The 24,512-nt window shown below is 41.8% G+C and overlaps 1 protein-coding gene across 2 annotated transcripts; it reads right to left on the bottom strand.

Moving 5' to 3' along the window:
* Positions 1–3,356: 3,356 nt before the first annotated feature.
* On the bottom strand, positions 3,357–24,476 carry CNOT9 (CCR4-NOT transcription complex subunit 9). Of its 2 annotated transcripts, none has more exons than XM_072985297.2 (8): positions 24,245–24,476; positions 19,579–19,758; positions 18,940–19,055; positions 16,382–16,491; positions 14,537–14,646; positions 7,330–7,428; positions 6,360–6,451; positions 3,357–5,031 (listed from the first exon to the last, which is right to left on the bottom strand). In XM_072985297.2, exons 1-8 carry the CDS (start codon positions 24,266–24,268, stop codon positions 4,863–4,865), a joined length of 900 nt encoding a protein of 299 aa, XP_072841398.1. In that variant the 5' UTR covers positions 24,269–24,476; the 3' UTR covers positions 3,357–4,862. The 2 variants fall into 2 exon arrangements, with proteins under 2 accessions (XP_072841398.1, XP_072841397.1); XM_072985296.2 differs by having other exon boundaries at positions 4,476–5,038; positions 6,361–6,451.
* Between the last annotated feature and the right edge of the window lie 36 nt (positions 24,477–24,512).

The following is a 24,512-nucleotide window of genomic DNA, read 5'->3' as shown; positions in this document are numbered from 1 at the left end:
TCTATCTATGCAACATTTTCTAAGGACTAGAAACTTGCCTTCCAAAATCAAAAAGGCACACAGAAAAATCTCCCACTACCTATGAATTCTCCTCCTATGTGTTCACTAGAGAGTTGCCTAGGAAAATTGGGGTAGTCTTTACAGTTTTCCAGCTTTGGGGCTTGCCTCAAGGAAACCATTCCTGTTTCTCCTCTAAACCCGAAACTATTGACTAAGCAAGAACCTTCGTATTAACTGATCTAAGTTGGATTTAGAAATAATGAACCCCAAGGAGCGAATCAGGGACCTTGAAAATGCCCACCCACATAAATGCACACCTGCAATTTGCTGCAAGCCAGATTAAAACCCCAATTACCCATGTTTTGAAAAGCAGACGTTTATGCACTTTGATAAACAGAGGACATGTCCTGAATGCACCTGGGTTTGTTGGAGTGGTGAAGGGGACAACACTTAACAATGAAAATCAGTGGGTATACACTACTGTCAGTGGCTTTAATGAAATTGCATCCTCACTTGGAACTGTCACTCCAGTGCCCATTCCTTCAACACTAGAAAGCTAGGTCTCATGATGCCAGATGGGATTTTTTCTTGACTGATGCACTGGGAAGAGTGAAGCTTCTGGCAGTCCTACTGCTGTTGCATTAACGGAACATTTCAGTGCTATTTTGGGCAGCTAGGAGAGGGTGACATTCCTAGGCTTTGGCCAGCTGCTGGCAGGAAAGATCCAGAAAGATTCCCTATCCCTAGTCAGTACTGAAACAGCACCCAGTTTCAGGTAAGAAAGCCTATCAAGTCTTCAGTGCCTGAATCGCCCCCCCCCCCCTCAGCCTAACAGAAATCATGAGTTTCAAAAGAGGACAATGTTCTTTGTTTGAAGAGTTGGGCGATAAATTCTAAACTACTGTATTGCCCGGAGAGGAGTTTGAAACCCACCCACCCCATTATCGACACAGTGCCTCTAAACACATCATAAGAAACAACACGTACCATGAACATGCCGATATATTATTTTTCTCAGCTACCCAGAAAATCTTGGTGCACAGCCTGAGAAAGATGAATTACCATCGAAAGCTAGCTGTCTGCTTGATTTTTCAGTGGTCCAATAAAGATACCGCCTGTTCTTGTATTTGAATAGTTTGAGTGCTGACCACAGTTTATGGTCAGAAGTGATGCTAGCAATGTGACTCACTGGCAAGAATATTGCCTGCTGTCCCTGCACCTAGTCTTCCACAACAGGTAAGGGCATCACAGGGTACTTAGGCACACAACTCACTCAGATATAGCAAATGTAGATTTAGTTCTGCATAATTTTTTGTCCCTTCTTTGGCAGGCAGAGTAACTAACAATAAAAAAAAGCAGATATATTTAGTATACATTACTACATAAGCAAGCATCAAACACTTGATTGTTTTGCGAAAATGCATATTTTTAAATTTTAAATAAAGGTATGTACAGCCCTGGGTGCTACGTCTTTAACAAAATGTACAAAGTCTATCTAGCCAATAGCAAGTACTGTACATAGTGCACTCTGATTATGTGGCTGGTTATTATAATTATTCCTTCCTAGTCCTTCTCTGACACATTAATTTGCCATATTCAATAAATAAATTTTAATGGTACGCTAGTTTCTTATTCACTTTTCTCGAACCATCCCTCATACCCTGCTTTCCATTTATGCTCATAACAAATACACTGGTGATCCTACATAGTTTCCCAGGCAAAAGAATAAATCCTAAAATGTGCTAATCTTTCAACAGAATACAGTACTGTACTATTATCAGCCCTTGTATGCTCCTTTTCCATCTAACAGATCATCCTGATAATCCAGTTTCAATAAACCAGAGCATTTAAATTGTTTTAACCTTTTACTGAATAGATGCCCTGTCCCTTTTCATCCAATGTTGCCTTTCTATATCCATTTATAGTTTTAAGATGTGGTGTCCAGGACTAACACAGAAATTAAGATTTAATACAGGGAAGTCATAATCATATTTTCCACTCCTTTTCTAAGAAGAAACAAAATATGTATCCTAGTAACAATTAACACAAGTCATGCAACATATAAAATATTTATTGAATCTGTACAGGGGAACAAAAATATTTAACTAGAACCTGAGTGAAAAACCTCCTGCTTTTAATAAGCAATTAAATACACAATGCATGGAGGGACAGATGTATTTAGTGACTCTTTCCTAGAGTTTTTGTGATCATCCAAGCACAAAAATAAACCCAGGCACACTGCAATCCAGTTGCAATCATTCTAACTAAGCAATCCTGTTGAGTTCAGTTAAACTTACATGCTTATAAGTGGATACAATACTATAGTGCTATATGACCAATATTATGATACAAAAATTCAAAAATACTGTACTTGAATTAAATTCAGCAAAACCTTAGGCCGGGGAAATGTTTTTGGCCAAAGCACAAAAATCAGTCATCTTAAAAAAATGCTGCTGACAAAAAAAATCCAGATATTAGAGTAGCAGGGCTTTGTGTGTATGTTGTGTGTGCTTATGTTCAAATGTTGCAGTTGCAAGAGATAGGCACACATATGGACAATGAAAGTTGAAAGTGCAACTTTGAATCTGGAGCAATCCAGAACCTCTGACACCAGCATACTGTATATGCTATGAAGAGTCAGTGTGATACATCGGTTAGTGCTTAACTATGACTTAGGAGACTTGAGTTCAAATCCTGTCAGCTATGAAACTCATTGAAACATTGAACCAGTTACAGTCACTCAGCCTGACCTGTCTTAGAATTGTTGTGAAGAGGGCAAGAAGAGCCATATATATCACCTTGGATTCCCTGCAGTTGAGGTAGTATGTAAATGCAACAAATAAATAAATAAAAGTACTGTAATAATTTGGTCACCCAGCACCTCCTCCACACTTCAAAGAGATGTGTTCTGATGTCATGTAGCCCCATTTGGCCTAAGTACTGTATCAGAATGAAAGGTTGCAATAAAGTTTTGATACAAACATTCGGCATCCTCTTGAATAATTACTTCTCAAACTAAATCCTTGCCAAGATGTTAAGTAAGAGGTTCCACCTAGGTTTCTCTATATGGTTTGAAAATTTTTCCACTGCGATGGATCTGCTCATCTCTGTTGTATTCCAGCAGTCTAGCATATGAAACGGCTACCCATCTCAGCCCAGCACAATGCCCATCCAGACATCTTGAGAGATCACATGGAACAAAAGCCAATTTTTTTCCTTACCTGGAGAGAAGTGCAATATTGCCCCTTATTTGGAGGTTTTAAGAGGATATCTCCACATACTTGCATGTATGGTTTAGTACAACCCCCGCTCTCCCCTCCTGCCAAAACATTCATTTAAGTCAAAGAGGATCCGGATTTATTTGGCTTATTTTTTATTCAAGTTACAAAACAGAAGCAGTTGGTAAAGTCCACTCAAGGCAGGGATGGAAAAACAAGGCTGTTATAAAACTGGGAGCCGCTGTAAGAGCAAAAGCAGTCCACACAGAGAGGGTAGAGTTAAGACACTCTTGGCATGGCCTGACCAGCCATTAGGAAAGGAAAAAGGGTACAGGGAAAATAAGTTCCTACCCACAACAGCAGCAGCTGCCGAGGCCAAGGGATTTGGCAAGCAGCCAGAAGCCACCTGCTCCCAGCCTTGTGGCGCAATAGACAAAACAGCCGGGATGTTTTCACTCCCTCATTTAAACTCCTTCCTGCTTTCCCCCTATCTTTCACTTAAAGGGCAGGGGAAAGACTTCCTTTGCAGACTGCTTAATGGCTCTTCAACTGCAGCAGATGCCAACAAAGAGGGCTGGGTCATTTTGATGAATTGGATGCATTTAGCCTGGGAGCAGGGGAATAACATAATGAGCATGGCAGCCCTTGTGTTTTGCAGCCATGACACTTTCCAGCACCAGCCAGCAAGTTCCTGCAGCCTTTACCAGCTGCTTGAAATAGTGCTTGGTCCCATCTATTATGCTCAGCCCAGAGTTGTCCTTATAGTACCCAGAGGCATTGACTGCAACAGTGAGAAAAGCTACATGGCTTGCTGGTTCTAAGTTGTGGCCTCCATACAACACCAGCCTCTCCCTGGCCCATTCTGAATGTTTACGGAATGTTTTGGTGGCATTCGGGATTTTACTGGCTAGGACGTTAGTGGAGGTGGATCAGTGGAACATTCAGCACTGGCTCAAATACAGTCACAGAGGCAGGGACTGTTTTAATGGATGGCCAAAAGAATATAGTCCAGGAAGTCACTGCCTTCCAACATACCAGGAACAATTCTTTAAGAAGCTGAGGATATACTATGTTATTGTCTCCCTCCCAAACCCAACAGAGTTACAACCCTGAAGGGCCTGAGGCCAATGGGTGAACATATAAAAAAGAACAGATTGGGGGCTCTTCTCAGAAAAGCACAATTCCCAGTCAGGAAGAGGAAAACTTGCCTCCTCTGTTTAAGAGCTAGATGAAGCTCAAAAGGTACTCCTAAGAGGGTCAAATGACTAGACCAATCTTTATTGAACTTACATGTAAACACTGAACAACAAGGAAACTGAGGAACACTTCCCAAGCCTGCCACACCAAACCAGACAGGGGGGAGATGCTGTTGGCAGCAGCACTGTCCAGCTTAGTGCTCAACTGATCATCACAACAAAGCCAACGCCCTGAAAGAGCGCTTCTCTGTTCCAACTGTGTTTGCTGGTGTCATAATCCTCAGAGGCATGGTGAAGAGTTGCTATAGAAAGGGCCTGTCGTCCTGTGGCTTTTGGCAGTCGAAGGAGCTGCCCACACATGCCTGACAGGATCTGGAAGAGGTCATTGGTTCCTGGCTCTCTGAAAACCTGAGCTGTTTCCTCCTGGGTTCTGCCACCTCCTTGGCTGTCACTGTGGAGGAAGAGGGATGCCCCTCGGGTCGGTGACCTGGCCTTCCTGCAGATTCTTGACCAGCTGGGCCAGCCAACGCTTGGTGGTGGTGTCATCTTTCAGGACCTGGGCAAAGGTGGTGTCTTTCAGCTGGTCAGGAAGGCACTGCCTGAGGGCTTCCCGTGCCCTACATCAGAAGACAAGAAAGAGGAGGGCCAACACATAAACTCACATGGACAAGAGGGGAGCAAGCCCCCTCCGGAAAAGATAGACGAGCAACCCCCTCTTTTCCACAGGCCATAGCCACCCATATAAAATCCTAAGAATCTGCCACACAACACCGTTTATATCCTGCTCTGCATCCTCCCACCTATCATCTCCAGCTAATCTTCTGCAAAGAATACAAACCAGAGAAAAGAAGCTTAATGCCTTGCCCAATAGCAGCCACTCCCACTGAAATCGAGCCGAGTGAAGCACACACTGAGAAAAGATGCTGGGAAAGCTAATAACTCAGCCCCATTTGTGATCTACACATGTGGGGAAGGGTGAAGGATCCCACTATCTACTCAGCTGGGACTGGTAATTTTTTTACTCAACAACAGCAGGTGAAATTTTCACCTCAAGGCTCACATGGGCAACATTAGGGACAAAAATGGTTTTTAAAAAAGGGAGAGTGGTATCAAAACAATGGCTATAATGTATCTGATTTAGATTTTTTTGTTTGTTTGTGGGGTTGAGATTGGGAAGGTCACGCTCACCATCAGTGTAAAAACTGCTAATCTTGGAGATCTCTAATAGAAGGGAAGAAAAACCAAAACAAACCAGTCTTTTAATTTTTCCCCCTCAGCTTAAGAGTGTCTTAATAAAAATGCTCATGTGCTATCAAGTCAATTCTCTTTTCAGGGTTTTTGAAGGTAGAGAATACAAAGAAGTGACCATTCCCTTCTTCTGAGGGCGCCCTGGGATTCTGCAGCTTGCCCAAGGCCACACAGGCTGTCTCTTGTCCCTGGAGGCACAGTGGGGAATCAAACTCCCAACCTCTGGCTCTGCAGCCAGACTGGAACTAAGGATAGTTGGAAGTAAGGAACTAAACCACTGAGCTATCCTGACAACTCTTGGAGTGTCATGGGGCCCTTCAAAAACAGCCTTGAAGGGTTGCACACAACCATGTGAATCACATGTTTCAATTATTGTTCTTAAACTGTGTGAAAGAAAGGAAAGAGGCCCAGTGATATTACAAGGGGCTCTTACAGTAAGTTTGTTTTAAAAAAGGTATGTTTCATTCTCTAGGTTCTCTGTGAGGTGATCAGAAGAATCCAGCTGGACCTTAATCTATCAGCATATACTTTCAGGGGAGAGGCATCACTGGCTTCTGTTTGATATTTGCAATGGATACACAAAAAGGACCTAAATCCCATTCTCACACTGCCACCTGCAACTATCCTTACTTCCATAGGGCAACACCAATCCCTCCATTCCTACCAAGAGGCCCATAGAAACTTCTAAGATGTCTACCTTGGATTATCAGAAAGGCGAAGGTAACAACGGACCACATGTTTCAGCAACCTGGCAGAAGGCTCCTTGGAAAGTTGCAGGACCATTTTACCCTAGTTTAAAAACATCAACAGAAATCAGAAGAAGGAAATCTTTGAAATCTCTTAGGTAGATACAGTATAACAGCATTATCCTATATCTTTGTTGCCTCCCCCTGCTCCATTTTAATTTAGATTATAAAATCCTTGCAGAAATAAATTGCCTTTGCTTGGTAACTCTGCAAAAGAGCATGGATGAGGGTACTGCTTATACACACAGAGCAAGGGTTGACAAAGTGCAGCCTTCCACCCAGATGGCATTTTAACTTCAATTCCCAGCAGTCCTAAAAAGGACTTATGAGGAATGCTGGGAGTTGTGACCAAACAACATCTGTAAAACAACACTTTGCCCACCACACACAGTAATTGCAAGGCAGCAATGATTTCAGCTGCTTTCTAGAAATTAATGAGCCACTCTCATGTCCTCCAAATGTACATAAGTTGCAGGCAGGAATAAAGGAGAGGGAAAAACCTATGATTTTGCCACAGGATTCTAAGTCAACATGGGAAATAAAAAAACTGGGGGCCGAATTAAAATCTAGAATAGTAGGATTCTAATAACCCTCACAAAAGACAAAATCCAGTATGTGTAAACAGTAATCAAGAGAACTGCTTTGTGTCTTCCACGGGTGGGAGCATAGACTACAAGGTAAGATTACTGTGGTACCTCGGTTTACTAATTTTTTTTTGCAATATGAAGCAAGTTTCCCCAGGATGCATTGCACCTGGGAGGTTTATAGCGCCTCCCCCCATGCATGTGTTCCTATTGGAAACGGTGTTTCGGTTTGTGAATTTTTCGCAATATGAAACGTTGTGGAGAATGCATTAAATTGGTAAACCGAGGTACCACTGTACTATTTTGAATAGCAGTAAAAGACAACACAGTAGCCTACCAATATCATTGCAACGTGGGAAAATCGTTCATAAGTCTGACATATGTAAGCCAGCCCCGTATCATCCAACAGGATCTTCTGTAGAATAAAAGTAGCAACCTGTAAGACAGAAGAAGGTAAGGTGAACAAGTACTTGAATTTCACAACAATGTACAATTATGGTGAGTCTCCCTATTCCAAGAGCACCACCAAAAACTCATGGACTCAAATCATCTGGCCTAGTTAAGCTGGCATAATACAAGTAGCACAACTTTTGGATAACTGCCTTGTTAAGAAAACAGTGTAGAAGTTATCTGTTACAGAGTTGCGTGCCTCCAAACATTAGGCCATTTACACACACTATGGAAGAGGATTTCAGCCAGGGTGAAGACAGACAGCTAAAAAAACAAAACCACACAACACATGGGATATCAAATAAATAAATAAATAAATAAATAAATAAATAAATAAATAAATAAATAGATATGAATCTATGAGGGATAATGTATTCTTGAAGGCTTTCACATCCGGGATCTGATGGTTTTTATGAGTTTTTTGGGTTCTTTGGCCGTGTTCTGAAGGTTGTTCTTTCTGAAGTGTTCGTCCTCTGAAGATGCCGGCCACAGAGACTGGCGAAATGTCAGGAAGAACAACCTTCAGAACACGGCCAAAGAAACCGAAAAACCCACAACAACTATGAGGTATACTTTGATCGCTATGAAGCCAAATACAAATCATATTTTAAACAACATCATCAGAGAATACTCTTGCTATCCACCTGGTGGCAGAGGTAAAACAACAACCCAAATATTACTAATAATTTTGAAATGAGGAAACACACTTCAACTGTTTAGATAAAATGGCAGCAGCATACCTATTAATGTTTACTGACATTCCTTGGTGATGAGAGAGAGATCTTAATGACAGCAATTATTCAGTAGTCACTGCTGGGTGACAAACACACTCAAACACAGATAAGGAGATTGATAGCTATAAAGCCGGAGGAAATAGAGCAGGATCCACAGTTCTAATGGATTTAGCAGTAGTAATCAGAAGAGGGACAGGGAATAAGAATACATAATTTACAATTAGAGAAAACTATCCAGTTGTCATAAAACCCATAATATTTGGGTAACTAATATAGAAAAACCTGTATGGATGAGCTGATTGGTATATTTAACAATATAAAATGCTTGTCCTTTTTCAAGGCAGGAGATAGAGCTGAACTTCATGATGCACATTGTTCAGCAGGATTTTTTATGCAATCTGCTTTCAAGAATGGCCACCATGAGGTTGGAGACAAAGTCTGTAAGCAGACTGAAATGCTCCCTGCTGGTTTTGCAATATTACTTAGAAACAGTAATATTAGATACTGACCTGAATCCTACAGGTGACTGTGCAACATTGGAGCAACTTGTTACAGCTAGCTGTGGCTAACTGACAAGATACTGGTGTATACCTAGTTGAATGTGTGGTTATACATTTACTTGTACAACCAAGCTATTTCCTGGCACCTTGTCAATTAACCACAATTTTCCATAACATGTTACATATACCGTATTTTTCGCTCCATAAGACGCACCTTTCCATAAGATGCACCAATTTTTTAGGAGAAGAAAACAAGAAAATATAATCTGTTTTCTTCACTCCATAAGACGCACAGACTTTCCACCCCCCTGTTTTGTGGGGGAAAAGTGTGTCTTATGGTGCGAAAAATACGGTACCTTATGCAACCACCAAGAAGATTCCTTTTGTTATCTGACATTAGAAACAATAATAGTCAAAAACTAGTTGGGGACAGCCAACAAAAGCTTAAGTCTGTCAGGGGTCACAAGACTTTTGTTGCAATAGGCTAATCCCCCTCCTGGAAATGAAGAGCATGGGTCAACTGCATATTTTGTATATCACCTATGTGTGGGATGACACCTGTACAACAATTACTTATTTAGTTATTTGGAAAAAATAAGCCTGAAAGAATCCTAGCTGAGAAAATGTAAAACAGAAGAATGGACATCAATTATCTCACTTTTTTTTCTGAAAGCACTGTTTTGACAGAATATGAATAGGGGACTGTTACATACAGCACTGATGTTACCTGTCTGTCATGGGTTTGGAGGGAAAGTTCCATCCTATGGGGAGTGGAAGGCGGGACATCAGGAGGAGGGGCTGTACTGTATATATATGTGGAGCTTGTGAGCAGACGCTGAGAGGAGAAGAAGCAGCAGCTGGGAAGAAGAAGCTGGTGTGGGAGTCTGTGTGTCAGACAGGGTACTTCTGTGTGTCAGAGTACCAACCTGATAGGTTCAGGTGTCTGTTGGTTAGCCAGAACTGATAGGTTCAGGGTCTGTGCTTCAAGTTAAGGGTTCTGTGTGAACCAAACTGTATGCATGTATGAATGAGACTAAGCCACGTTACTATATCTTATTCACCTGATCAGTTTATTTTCCCTGTGTGTGTTTTAAATAAACCTTATTCTTTTATTTGTTGAAAATCCATCCCTGGTCTGTGTGACTTCTTAAAGGGAATGGTTGGTGGCAGCTTAGTTAACGTGTGGCAGATCCCAGTAGGTCTGGGTTTGTCACATTGATTGGTGTCCAGCGTGTGGGATACGACTGGTCCAGTTGTCCAGCGGTCCAGCAAAGCCTTGGCAAGTGTGCCCAGAGCAAGGGGGGTCTAGTCAGGGACAATCTGAGGCGCGTAGGTAATCTTCTAGGTGTACCTCACGGGGAGGTGCGCTAGTAGAAGAACGTGCCAACTGGGGAGACTAGATTAGGGTGCTCTGAGGCAGCCTGTTTTGGCGGGAAAAAGCTGAGGCAAAACTGTGAAACAGCAGTGATCTAGCCTGCCTGCTGAGAGGCCCAGCAGAGGGGGGTAGACTCTAACTCGCTACAGTTGCAAGTAGTGCTGAAGGACAGCAGCAATCTATAGGGAAAGCTGGTTCTGAGGCAAAAGAGAAAAAAAAAAAAAGAAAAGTGGTCGTTTTATTTTGAGGCTTGACTTTTTAAAGCAGCCTGTTCTGAGGGGGGATTATGCCCTTGACTCGAAGCCAAATGGCAGAAATGGGTGAAGTGAAAGACCCCCAGGTTGACCAAGGTTCTGAGGATGGATTTGGCTCAGTGCAGGGTGACAGCACAGGAGAGCAGAACCCAGAACTCAGAAAAATACTCCTAGCCCAACAGCATGAACTGAGGGTGAGGGAAATGGAGGAAGTGAGAGAACCACAGGGAGACCTAAGAAACTTTAAGTTATCTCTAGAACATGAATTCAGAATGAAAGAACTAGAGAAGGAGGAACAAATTGAACAGCTTAAAATGAGAGGAAGAGAAAGAGCTGAAATCAGTCAGGCAGAGGCAGATGCCAAGGAAAGGGGAATGGCCATGAGGATAAAAGAGATGGAACTGAAACACAGAATTAAAATGGCACAATTAGAATTAACATTCCTCAATAAGAGAAATAACAATTTATCAGTTGAAGAAATTTTGGAAAAAGAAAAGTATGAGGCTCAGGCCAGACAAAGTGAGCAAGATCTTGAAAAATATAATCAGCAAAAAGACATTAAATTAAAGGAAATCAGAGATAAGACTGAAGAAAAAGTAAAAGAGATAAAAGCTAGGGCTGAGGAAGAAATTTTACAGATCAGGGCTGAGTTTGAGGCTAAGCGAAAGGAGCTGGATTTGAGAATAAAAGGGAAGAAATTGCAGCAAGGGGGAGGGGCCCATGGTGAAGGGAAGCCCTCAGACATGAAACCAAGACCTCAGATTTTGGAGGGAAAACTAAAACCAGAGGAGAAAGACTCCAAGTACAGCAGAAAATGTTATTTCTGTCAGGGAAAGGGCCATCTAATCTCAGGGTGTGAGAAATGGAAGCAGATAAAGGGAAATGTGCCTCATGAGTTGAGTGGAACCAAGCCAAAAGCTGTGTTCTGTGTCCAGAAAGAGCAAAGCTCCTTGCCACTGAGGGAGCCTGTTGCCATGGCTACTCAATCTGGAACAGCTACATCGGCTGATCAGGCTGAGGAAAATGGTCCTCTTGTAGAGGTCAGGCGCTGCCTGCTGGTGAGAACAGATTCTCAGTTGTTTGAGACAGCAGGGGTGGACGTAGGAATACTTGGACATCAGTATCGGGGGCTGCGGGACACTTGTTCTCAGGTGACCCTGTGCCATCCAGATATTATTCCTAGGGAGTATGTAATCCCAAATGAGAGCATGAAGGTGGCAGGGATTGAGGGGCAGGTGATCTCACTGCCAGTCGCGGAGGTACCTGTCAACTTTCAAGGCTGGAGGGGAGTTTGGCGGCTAGCGATTTCATCGACTCTGCCAGCAGCCGTGCTCGTGGGAAATGACCTGGCTGAACATGTGAAACGGGTGCTAGTGATTACACGCTCACAAGCCACCACGGGGACAGTTCAGGGGGGTAATGATGAGCCAGAGACGGAAGCAGGTGGGGGGAGTTCAGAAGCTGTGGTGGAAACCTTAACCACAGACAGCAGATTTGGACAAGAGCAAAAGGCAGACGCCACTCTCCAAAAGTGTTTTGAACAGGTGACTGACGCCCAGCTAACACCTGAAACCCCAGTGAGATTTCTGGAGAAAAAGGGGATTTTATATAGAGAGACCCTGAGGAATATCTCAAAAGGGGGAGATGGGATCAGAAGTCAGCTGGTGGTACCTGAAAAGTATCGCCCCATGATCTTACAAAGGGGGCACTCTGACATGTTTGCTGCACACTTAGGGGTGAACAAAACACAGCAGAGAATCACACAGAATTTTTACTGGCCTGACATAGGGAAGTAGATCAGGGAGTTCTGTAAACAATGTGATGTGTGTCAAAGGCAGGGGAATAGCCGCGATAGGACCAAAGCAAAGTTGTGCCCTTTGCCTGTGATTGACACTCCGTTCAAATGCATAGGGGTGGATATTGTGGGACCTTTGCCCAAGGCCACAAAGAGGGGGAACAGGTTCATTCTCACCATTGTGGACCATGCCACGAGGTACCCTGAAGCCATACCCTTGACTAACATTGAAACTAACACAGTGGCAGATGCCTTGGTGGGGTATATGTCCAGGATGGGATTTGCCTCAGAAATAATCACAGATTTGGGCGCATCGTTCACATCAAAGCTCATGAAACGCTTATGGCAAATCTGTGGAATTAAGCACAAGGAAACCACTGCCTATCATCCTGAAAGTAATGGGTTAACTGAGAAGTTCAATGGGACTCTAATGCGCATGATTAGGGCTTACTTGGCAGAGAATCCAAACAATTGGGACCAGAAGCTGCAATCCCTTTTGTTTGCTTATCGATCAGTGCCACAAGCCAGTACCGGGTGCAGTCCATTTGAACTTTTATTTGGGAGAAGGGTGAAAGGGCCCCTTGATTTGATCAAACAAAATTGGGAGCAAATCACCCAGGATGACCCACAGGACGTTGTGACATACATAGACTCTTTAAGGAAAGACCTAAAGAGAAACCTAGAGCTAGCAACAGAGACCCTGCAAGCTCAAAAGGTCAGAAAGAAAGCTTGGGATGACCAGAGAGCCAGGGAGAGGCACTTTGATCCAGGGGAGGAAGTGCTTTGGCCTAGGCTCTGCAAAGAAAACAAACTGCAGCTGGGTAGCCCAGAAGTAAAGTGCTTGGGTCACAAGGTAGGGGGAGGAGTGATAATACCCCTAGAGGCCAAAATAGAAGCTGTTTGTGATTGGCCCAGGCCCAACACCAAGAGAAAAGTCAAATCATTTCTTGGGTTGGTGGGCTACTACAGAAAGTTCATCCCGAGGTTTAGCGAGATTGCGGCTCCGCTGACCGATCTGACGAGGAAGACGGCTGATGACCGCATCCCGTGGACCAGCGACTGTGAGGCGGCGTTCCAGAGGTTGAAGGAGACGCTAATCAACTATCCAGTGCTGCGGGCTCCAGACTTCGACCGGGAGTTCATCATCTACACCGATGCGTCTAACAGCGGGGTAGGAGCAGTTCTGTGCCAGGAGGATGAGAATGGTGACCAGCATCCAGTGTCCTACCTGAGTAGGAAACTCCAGAAAGGTGAGAGACATTTGGCAACCGTGGAGAAGGAGTGTTTGGCCATAGTCTACGCGATCCAGAAGGCCAAGCCTTACATCTGGGGAAGACATTTTGTTCTGTGCACTGACCATTCACCACTGCAATGGTTAAAGACAATGAAAACCCACAATAGCAAACTTATGAGGTGGGCTTTAAACCTACAGGACTATGACTTTGAAGTGAAGGTGGTCAGAGGGTCAGTGAACTGTGTTGCTGACGCCTTGTCAAGAAGACCTGAAGAATGAAGACGGCGAAAGAAACATGGACTATGTATATATATTGATGACAAAAAGTTAAATGTACCTGTTTTCTTGAATTTGGTTTGTATGAATAAAGGTAAATTGATGTAATGTATATGGTAAATGTTTAAATGCCTAATTGCTATGGTTAACTTAGAATGTAAGTATAAGTAAGTATGATATGGTATGTATAACTGTTGTTGTGTGTTTTATCCAGGTTGTTTTTTGGGAAAAAGCACCTTAGCTTTCCCCCTACAAAACAACTTATAAAGAGGGGAGGTGTTACATACAGCACTGATGTTACCTGTCTGTCATGGGTTTGGAGGGAAAGTTCCATCCTATGGGGAGTGGAAGGCGGGACATCAGGAGGAGGGGCTGTACTGTATATATATGTGGAGCTTGTGAGCAGACGCTGAGAGGAGAAGAAGCAGCAGCTGGGAAGAAGAAACTGGTGTGGGAGTCTGTGTGTCAGACAGGGTACTTCTGTGTGTCAGAGTACCAACCTGATAGGTTCAGGTGTCTGTTGGTTAGCCAGAACTGATAGGTTCAGGGTCTGTGCTTCAAGTTAAGGGTTCTGTGTGAACCAAACTGTATGCATGTATGAATGGGATTAAGCCACGTTACTATATCTTATTCACCTGATCAGTTTATTTTCCCTGTGTGTGTTTTAAATAAACCTTATTCTTTTATTTGTTGAAAATCCATCCCTGGTCTGTGTGACTTCTTAAAGGGAATGGTTGGTGGCAGCTTAGTTAACGTGTGGCAGATCCCAGTAGGTCTGGGTTTGTCACAGGGACATGTAATCATTCCTCAGAGAGAAAAAGTCAGATGACTTTGGATGGGAGAACAGGTCTGTCACATGTGGGAACACGAAGAATAAGAAAGAGAACACAGATACAACCACTTCATTACACTGTAAAAAGCAATACCGTTTTGGAAAGTTCACTGCCAGACTCCATGATGCGTAAGCATAAAGGAATAATTTCTGTTGTCAGCAAGAAATTGATTACTTCTTGCTCATCTGTCTTGACCAGGGCCCCTTAGGGGAAAAAATAAGGTAAAACAACAGATAACAACATTAAATAATTTGGCTAAAATTGAAGAAACAATCACAGACAACCAAAAACCAATCTAATTAAATTCAGACGTTCATTTCTAAGTAAGCCCCAGTAAATGATTACGCCCTTGTCTGAGAAAAAGGCGACATCAATGTAACTGAATTGTAATCTTCTGCATACCCTAAAACAGGGGTCCCCAACCCCTGGTCTGGGGCCCCAGGACTGGGCCGCGGAGACAGATCTCCACCCGTCCCGCACAATGGGAGGGTGTTGCACTCGCATGCATGCGCAGGGCATATAATGCACTCACGCACGCCACCCCCACCCATGAGCGTGACACGCCCACCCGAGAATGCAATGGTGCCCCCGCTGACTCATGCACGGATCCTGCCGCCCCCAATCGGTCCCCGGTTCCAAAAGCGTTGGGAACCACTGCCCTAAAATACTGTCTAATGGGTCAATTTCTGTATAGAAGAGTCTGCAGAACAAATGGAAATTAGCCGGGTGAGCACAACGCTAAGGATCCAGGAAAAATAAAATATATATATTATTATTAATGCAAGAAGAAGCCTTTTAGTTATTTTCTCTTCTTTGCATGAAATCTTCCCCTGAATGCTGAACTATGTAAGGCTTCTGTACTCAAAACTATAGAATGGAAGTGACTCAACCTTTAAAATGCTTTCATTTATTAATGACTCCACTCCCCCCCCTATTTGGCACCATTTTGATGTGATGAGCTACAACTTCCTTTTTATACTGGCTGGGAATTATTTAAGTTATAACCCAGCACATTTGAAGGGCAGCAAGCCAGGGAAGATTAATGTGTATATATGCAAAATCTGAACAAAATATATTTAGAAATGAACATTGTGTTTTACTAAACACATACTCAAGCAGATCCTACTATGAATCCTCAAAGTTCTACTATTTTCAAAGAAACAAAGGAACGTAAGAACATTGCTACCACACATTTACAAGTTCTGCAGAAACTTTTTACAGCTTGGGCCAACAGTCACCTGAATTGGCCCCAGAAGCTAGCTAGACTCAGTGCATGTGCTTCCCTGTTGGCTGGATATGATCCACTTCCTGTTCCCCATGAAAATGCTATGTGCTGCCTTTTTACAACTTAAGCTTCCTTCCCCCCCCCCCGCCCGGGGCGGTCAATTGCAATAATCAGTCCTTGAAGTTACAAATAAAAAGACCCAAAGGCTCCATGAAGAGAACCTATATCAAGAAGGTGATTAAGACTACTTCTTTTTTAAAAAATCAGAGTGTTCATAACCACTACTAGCATGTGTAAGTTTTGCACTTGATCAAATAGGTAAGGTCCACATAATCAATAAATAGCACTTTTAGATACTTCAATCTAATAAAATAAACTTTGAGTGAGTTGAATGAGAATTTAGAAGTGAAACAGATGTTTGTATCTAGCCTCAAAAACCTCTGATTGAATAGCTACATTTGCAGTATCTACTTCCCAGGAGTTCCAGAGCTATAAATAGCACAGAGGCATAATAAGGAAGTTATTCCAGGAGCTCACAGCCTACAAAATAATTTCACATATTTCTGAATGTTAAAATTCCTAGCCCAAGTTGCAGAAAACTGATGTCAGGTCAAGACAATGCCCTTTTCTGCCCTACAAATGGGTGCCAAACCATCCTTTCATTTTCCTGAAGTGAGTCCCTACTAATTTCCAGTTTTACAGGAGCTATTTACCTATTACTCCAAGACTTGTAAGTCGCAGATACTCAAAGGGACGAGTCTTGCTGACAGTATGCAAGAAGGGATACAAGAAGAGAGGGATGTGAGCAGCAAGGAAGGCTGACCTAGACAAAGGGGAAGAGGCATTTGAGCAACCACAGTAGAAGCACAATCAGCTAACTTAACAGCATAGAACTGCTAAAGGTCTATTTAAGAATTACCATGCAACATACTAAAAGTAGCTACGGTACCTATCCTGAATTAACCTGGTAAAGGTAAAGCTTCCCCTTGACAATTTGTCCAGTAATGTCCGACTCTAGACAATCTAGACTCTAGACATCTCCGTTTCCAACCCATAGACAATCCTCTGTGGTCACGTGGCCAGCGCAATTTAGACACCGAATGCAGTTACCTTCCCACCGTGGTGGTACCTATTTATCTACTTGCATTTTTTGCATTTTGCATGCTTTCGAACCACTAGGTTGGCAGGAGCTGGGACAAGCAACAGGGGCTCAGTCCGCCATGTGGATTCGATCTTACGACTGCAGGTCTTCTGACCTTGCAGCACAGAGGCTTCTGCGGTTTAACCTGCAGTGCCACCATAAAGCATTAGGTCATGGAAAGCATAAGAGGAAAAGACAACTGAAAATTCACATCCGTTAGAATATTCCTTATATAGATCGCATGGTCCATCTGTTGCACTAACATTAATTCTAATCCTCCTCTCACAGGCAACAACTTTGCATTTTGTGCTGCTTATTCGTCATAATGCAAGGATTATTATTATTGGGAAAAGATTAAATAATACAGTGGATAAAAGCCTGTAGGTGTAGTAATACTGGCATAAACTAGTTCTGGGCACAAGAAATAATTAATTTAAATGAATTGGAAGCTTCCTTATCCTCCATTTCAGGTTCCAAGATTGCCTAGGATTCCCTTTGACCCTGGGGATGCCTTTGGGAGCAAAGAAAATCAAAGCATGCTGCTTATATACTGCCCCATAGTGCCTAAAGCGCTCTTGGGACAGTTTACAAGTTAATTATGCAGGCTACACATTTCACACATACACACCCCAGCAAGCTGGGTACTCATTTTACCAACCTCAGAAGGACAGAAGGCTGAGTCAACCTTGAGCTGGCTACCTGGGATTGAACCCCAGGCTGTGAACACAGTTTTGGCTGTAGTACAGCAGTTTAACCACTGTGCCACAAGCCTCTGGGGGGGATATTTAATAGTTAAAATTTACTAATCAATAACCACTGCTGGAATCAGAAATTATGACTATTAAAGGCTCCCCTCCCCTTGTGACTCTCAAAGGTGTCCTCAGGACAGACTTACAAACTATTTGGACTAACAATGTTTTCCAACTTCAGTACAATCTAACAAGAAAGGTGATTCTGCCTACCAGAATATATCTTTGGGTGTACTTTCCCCATGCATTGGTGGTCCGATCTATTCCTCCATGTGTGTGAATGTGTATGGATCATTCTCCCCATTCCCATATTGGATTTCTCTCTTTCCTCCTCCTTTTCAGGTAGCAGCTCTCTTAGCCTTGCACTGTCCCCATAATATTTCTAAAGCAAGTGTATCTGTTTGACTTGGATGGCACTTTACTGTTGTTTTTTCCATTCCCCAATAAAATAATTATATATATGGAGTTCTTGTGTGTTCTATAAAACGTCTCAGTTTCATAACCCTGTGCCAAAGTGTGCTATTGCCTTGGTTCAAAGATTCCTTACAGATGTGTCACAGAACATGTTTGAGTTTATATACATGTTCTAAGAGTATACCTGCTTAAACTGCATGCTCCTTAGGACCTACTACAAAGTAACATGCTGAAAACCCTAATTCTGACACATACGCTCTCTTGTGTGCTTCCTCAAACATATATATGTACACATACATGTGTGTTTGTGTATGGATATACATACATACATGTATATAGGCACACATGTAATGTGCACTACCACAAATTTCTCAAGGAACTAAGTACAGAGCTTTAGACCATAGATACAAAACTGTAAGCCTACTGTTGCTTCCTACCTTGGCCCAACACAGTAGTTTGGCTTTAAACAAATTGCCTATAGCTTTACATTACACTATGGTACATTACATTAGGAGCCTCTATCTGCTATGCAGGAGGTGGTACAACACCTCATTGAATTTGCAGCTGAGCTATTCTTCCTATTTCTCTGTCATCTATATCTAATTTAAAATTCTCCTTGGAAAATAATACAAATGTAGCCAAAACTCATTTTGAAATCCTAAATTACAAGTGTAGCTTGCCATGCAGAACAAACATGGGCTTTTCAAGATAGAGATGGGCACCAACCACCAGCTTGTAAAATCCATGTATGAGACAGAGTTTTCAGAGCATGCTAAGGTTCAATTGTTTGAATCAAACCACTCAATGGTGCTGTTTAGCATGCTGTTCTGATGCTTTACTTGAATTTTTAATTTATACTTACAACAAGATGCAGGTAACTGCAAGTAAGAGGCTTGCTGATGCCACTTTCTGCCAAGTCTGGGCATAAAACACACAAGCAAAGAACCATCATAAAGAGCATACAAACCTGGTTTCTGGATGTGATGCAACACACTGTAGAAGTGCCAAAGCATTACAGACTCTATTGGACTGATGAGCTGTCAAAGTTGGTGGATTTATAGATGGGTAGATATTTACAATTTCCTATCCAGAAAGAAAAGAGAAAACATTTGTGTGAAAATGCTTCTACACTTAAAGACTCTGAGACTAAAGAACTATTAAATCTTTTCACTAATTACTTATGGCTGATTCATCTCTCTCGTTGATAGAATTTATACCCACATAGTAATTAGAGAAACATCTGGAAAACCTGAATAAATATGTCAGAGGAACTACAATACATACGCCCCAATCTCTTACTACAATAGCAATGTTTAATGCACAAGTCTCCCAACATGCCATCTTCCAGTTGGGATGGTCCATGTTCTCCACTGCCATCTTCTAATTCTGTTGACATATACTTTTATTGTGCTCAGAGATGAAATTTCAAGTCCCTGAAGCACAGTCCAAGATACACGTATCTGAGAGTAGGTAGCATTCAATTCAGTGTCATTTATTTTGAGTAGACACATGCAGGACTGAGCAGTGAAACACTGAGAGCTGCCAAATAAATAGATAGTAAGTCAGCTTGGCAGGTTCTTTCAGTCAAAACAGATGGCCTACCTACCTGCAAGAGAGCTGCAATTGTGCCAAAGGAGTGCCATAACATTGGGGCAAGATCAGGAACAGACTCTCGCTTTTTACTCAGCTCCAACAATGCATTTTCACGAGTCTCAGGGCTGGAAAGCTCATTGATCCACTGATAAATCTTCTCTCGATCAACCTGAGCCAGTGCCGTTGGCACAGGCTTTGAAAAGATAGAAGAGATTGAACTTTGTTATTCCCAGTCAAACCAGAATGACAGCCTATGGTCATTAATGATATTTTACATAAAACCTGAAAGGTAATCAGTAGTCACTTCCAACTAAACAGGAATGGAACCAGGTCCTACATAGATTAATGTTTCTGATTTCTACCACATATACATAGGACTGTGGCCCTAATGTGGACAGTGTCAGCACTGGGGAGAGAAAATGTCAAGGAAAATACAAGACTTTTTAAAGCAATTCAGTTGTCAGATGATAGTTCTGATTGCAGTTCTTGTAAGTACAGAGGGGAAATAATGTTACCATACACACACAATCAAAGCTGAATAGAGGAATGAAAAAAGTCTTTGAACAAGTTTCTAACCCTTAGTCATATCCAAGAGCATAAGGAGGAATCCAGAGCATTATGCACCTTTTCACCAGCTGTGTGAGAATTCCTTGCATATTGTTTCAAGACTGGGTCAATGCAGAAAAAAAATCAATTTGAAATGTCTGGCTTACTAAAACCCTCACTTTACTTTGGGATTTTGCTTTAGTTTTATAGCTGTTTGCAGAACTGCATCTGTGCTGGAGTCCACTAGCTTTTACGAGAGGATATTTGGCAATGATGATGCTTATGCATATGCTGTTTTCTATTACTATATCTGTACCTATATCTATATATCCAAATCTATATCTAATTTGGATACATAGATACAGGTACAATTACAGATAGATACATAAACATAGGCATATAAATAGAGTATTTAAGCACCCTTAAATAGATGCCTAGGACCCCATTTTTATTGATTCCCAATAAACAATCAGTAGAATAACAAACTCAAGAACACATAAGGAAAGAAAATGGAAGGAAGGCTATGAATATCTTGCAACTTAACTATGCTATCACCACAAAAAGACCAGTCTCTAAAATGTACTTTATCTGAGATGGAATACAAGAAACAACAGATGAACATGCCTTTTCCCTATCACTTTAAGAAACACAGGTAATTACAATTTTTTAAAAAGAAATTTTTATTCCAGAATAATTGTTCCTCTCATTAGGTACTGACTTTTAAAGTTATTTCTAGCAGCAAATTATCACTGTTTCACTTGGATTTAAAACATGTACTTTGCTAAGGACATTATTTTTATAGCTACATTCAATAGAGAGGCTCTTTTAATAATTACTTCACAGGTAAATGGAAAATCTATTTTCAATCATTTCCCCTATGGTAGAAGTTGTTCTGTACTGCTATGCACATGTTGTCCATTAAATATCCACAGCTCAAGAACTTGTAAGTGTGAAGATAATTAAAGAAAAACCTACGGTATAAGTAATGTATGCATTCATTCATTTTATATTAAAACTATTAAAATATGAAAAAGAATGTTGTTTATCATCTAATATAGCAGATTGAATTGAGCTATATTAAAATGTAACATAGATATGATGTCTATGTATCATTTCAATCAGTACTATTTCAGTCAGTGAAGCCAACATACCAAAGCCTGGTGTATTTGAATATACTATAAAAGACCAAAACTAGCCCAGAAAAGCCAGCATCTTAACCTTCCCTTCTGACCAACATGAACTGGCAGAACTTTGCCATTTCACTTTCTCCTATCCAGCTTCTCCACATCAGGGAGATATCAAGGTGACCCAAGTAAAATGAGTAAGTTTTTAAAATCCTTGCTTCATAGAAAAAATAATTTTCTGAGCACTATTATTAATATTACTGAAAAAAATTACATGCCATCTTTTAAAGTCAAGTCCTAACAAGATGACTTCCAACATTTAAAAGCACAATATACAGCCCAAAACATTCTTATTAAATACAGTGGTGCCTCACATAGCGAGGTTAATCCGTTCCGGATTAACCTTCGCTATAGCGAAACATTGCTGAACGGATCAAAAAAACCCATTGGAACGCATTAAACATTGTGCTCAGAGATGAAATTTCAAGTCCCTGAAGCGCAGTCCAAGATACACGTATCTGAGAGTAGGTAGCAATACTTTCTATCAGAAAGCTTCTGCTTTTAATAATTGAAGACTAAAACTGGTAACAAAGTGTAATTTTATGTAATGGGCTTTAAATCCCCAGGATAGCTTGTGTGTGTGCAAGAAAAAGATTTGTCATAGCATTTTGGGAGTGCTGCATACAAAGTAGGCACCCATTTTTCCCACTGTCAGCAATGTTAGAGTAGGACCTCCCTGTTGCTATCTATAACCCCCACAATATCTCACTGGGAAGGATATTATTGTGTGAGCTAGCTAGCTATCTAGGATACCAACACTTTGTCTGCTTCATTGCTCACACAAGCTTGGGGGGCAAGGGGGTGACTGTCATACTTCCCGCTCTACAATTCTGCAAAGTTGTATTCAATCCCTGTTCTATGATGGAATTCATAATTCCGAATGAACTTCCTGATTTCTTACCCCTCCTTTGCTCTAGTCAATTCATCTAGAAAACTCAGGATCATAATGATTTGTAGCCTATAAAATATATGGCATTTTGAAAATTATAAGATATTGCTCTACTTTTGTTCTGAAGACTGAATTATATATCCTTAAAAGTTAGACTGTAAAAAATAAAGCAGGAAGATCAAAGGCAAGAATGGCACAAACGAAAGAGTACTGGTGAAACATAAAATGGAAAAAAAGAGGGGGTACAATGGGAAGAATATACAAAAGCAAATACAAAACAGAAAAAGAAAACAGTCTTAACAAAAACAGCTACTGCTGGCTAATGGAGGCATCTCCTGCTGCAGCTGTTATAAAGATATATGGGAATGCCTGCATAGGTCCTCCTATTTTCTACCACTACTAGAGGAGTGCAGATCTCTGCTTCCAACTTCCAGAGTCCTGTTGAGGAATTCTTGGTTATGGTCCAGAACTACTAATTTGCAAGGGAAATCTGGGGGCTATAGTCTAAACCACAATTTGGCAAAGCTCTACTACTTTTTCTAAAGTTCTTTACTTTATTCCAGTATTGCAAAACTATTACATTACAATTTGCTAGCAAGTTCCACACTGCATGTTTTATTCCCAATAACACATTAAAGCTGCATAACCTAAACACTCTCAAAATGAAGTCTTATTCATTCTGTAACATTTACTTTCTGATGTAGCTAAGATTACATGTGCCTTAGTTATATCCCACTCGGACTACTTAACATTTTCTATAAGAACCAGTATGATGTAATGGATAGTGACAGACTAGAACTCAAGAAAGCGGAGTTAAAATCCTCACTCCGGCATGGAAACTCACTGGAGGAGAGCAATGGCCAGCTTCTCCTTGACAAAATGTCACATGGCTCAAGAACCCAATTAGGAATGCTGTCAACTGGAAGCCATTTGATGGCATGTAATAGAAACAACACACTTTACTCGAGCTCCCTTTGTTCAGAAACTATAGCTGATCCAAAACCTTGCAATCCAACTAGTGATCGGTGGCAGTTACAAGAACTCCCTTGTTAAATAATCTCCATAAAATTGCCTTCCCAGTGGCTGATCCCAGACCATGAAACTTTTTTTCATCAAAGGTTAGACTGGCTCCCTCATGCCCCTATTTCCTCTGGCAGGCAAAAAATTATCACTTCAGTCAAGGTTTGGACTGCTGCTCAGGCTGCAGAGGGCATGGCATTTGTTTCCTTCTATAAAATGTTATATTTATGTGTGTGTGCCTTTTGGGGTATCTGCCTTTCTTTTCAAATTGTCATAATAAAACTCTTGTGTACTATTATGGGTATCACAGCTTTTAAAAATATTTTACTTCCCATTTATTTAATTTATGTATTTGTCCCTTTTCTGTAAGTATCTAAACTAGGAGAATGGGAGAATATAAACAAAACAATCATACTGTTAAAGTCTTGTAGGCTTCAAATATGAAGCTTAAGAAAAAACAATCCTTATAGTATAGTAGAGGAAGCGGCTCCCAAAAGACAGAATTTGGCAAACACATAGAGGGCCTGAATGACGGTGAATAAGCAAGAGTCTGCTTTTCTTTAAATGAGGTAGACCTTTGGGTAGAGTGGGCGGCATATAAGATAAATAAATAAATAAATAAATATAGATACATAAACTCACAAACACGGGCCATTGCTTTACAAGCTCTTATCTAAATCTCCTGTATCTCCAGTCACGCTATTGCATATCTGTATTAACCAAGGGCAATTAAGGACTCGCATATGCGAGCACGTATAAGAAGCGCACACACGCGACGTTTAGTACACGTAAGCCCAGTAATTTCCCCACACGTCTTCCTTTCTCCAAACGTCCCCCTTTGCAGAGAGGGAAATGGAAAGTGTTGGCATTAAAGGATCACCATTTCTCAAAGAGGGCAATTTGGCGGGAAAAAGGTCCCTTCTCTGAGCCCCCCCCTCCTCCTCCCCGAAATTTCGCCGACCAATGAGAGGACAGCCTTCTCTCCTCCTCAGCCGGCCTCCTTATCGGGAAACAACAAACGGCAACAGGCCTGGTCTTACCGCAGCCGTTGCCAAACTGTGCATGGTCGGAAATTCTGCGCAAGACCTCAGGAAGCCACTTCTACTTCAGCCGCCGCCATTATGAATGGAAGCCGAAGCCGCCGCCGCCTCTTCCTCTTGCCTACTGGAGGCCCTAACGCCCGCCCTTCCTCCCGCTGCTACCAACGTGACCCCTGACCTCTAGCAAGGCATCGGGGGTAGGCCAGAAGGAGCCGAGGGCGCATGCGTTCTGAGAGCTCACAGCGAAGAGTAGAAAAAAAAACGCGCG

The sequence above is a fragment of the Pogona vitticeps genome, chromosome 1 (assembly GCF_051106095.1).
Source record: "Pogona vitticeps strain Pit_001003342236 chromosome 1, PviZW2.1, whole genome shotgun sequence".
NCBI classification, from domain to species: Eukaryota; Metazoa; Chordata; class Lepidosauria; order Squamata; family Agamidae; genus Pogona; species Pogona vitticeps.
The sequence above is the reverse complement of the archived record's forward strand: the minus strand, read 5'-3'. Positions and strand labels throughout refer to the sequence as shown.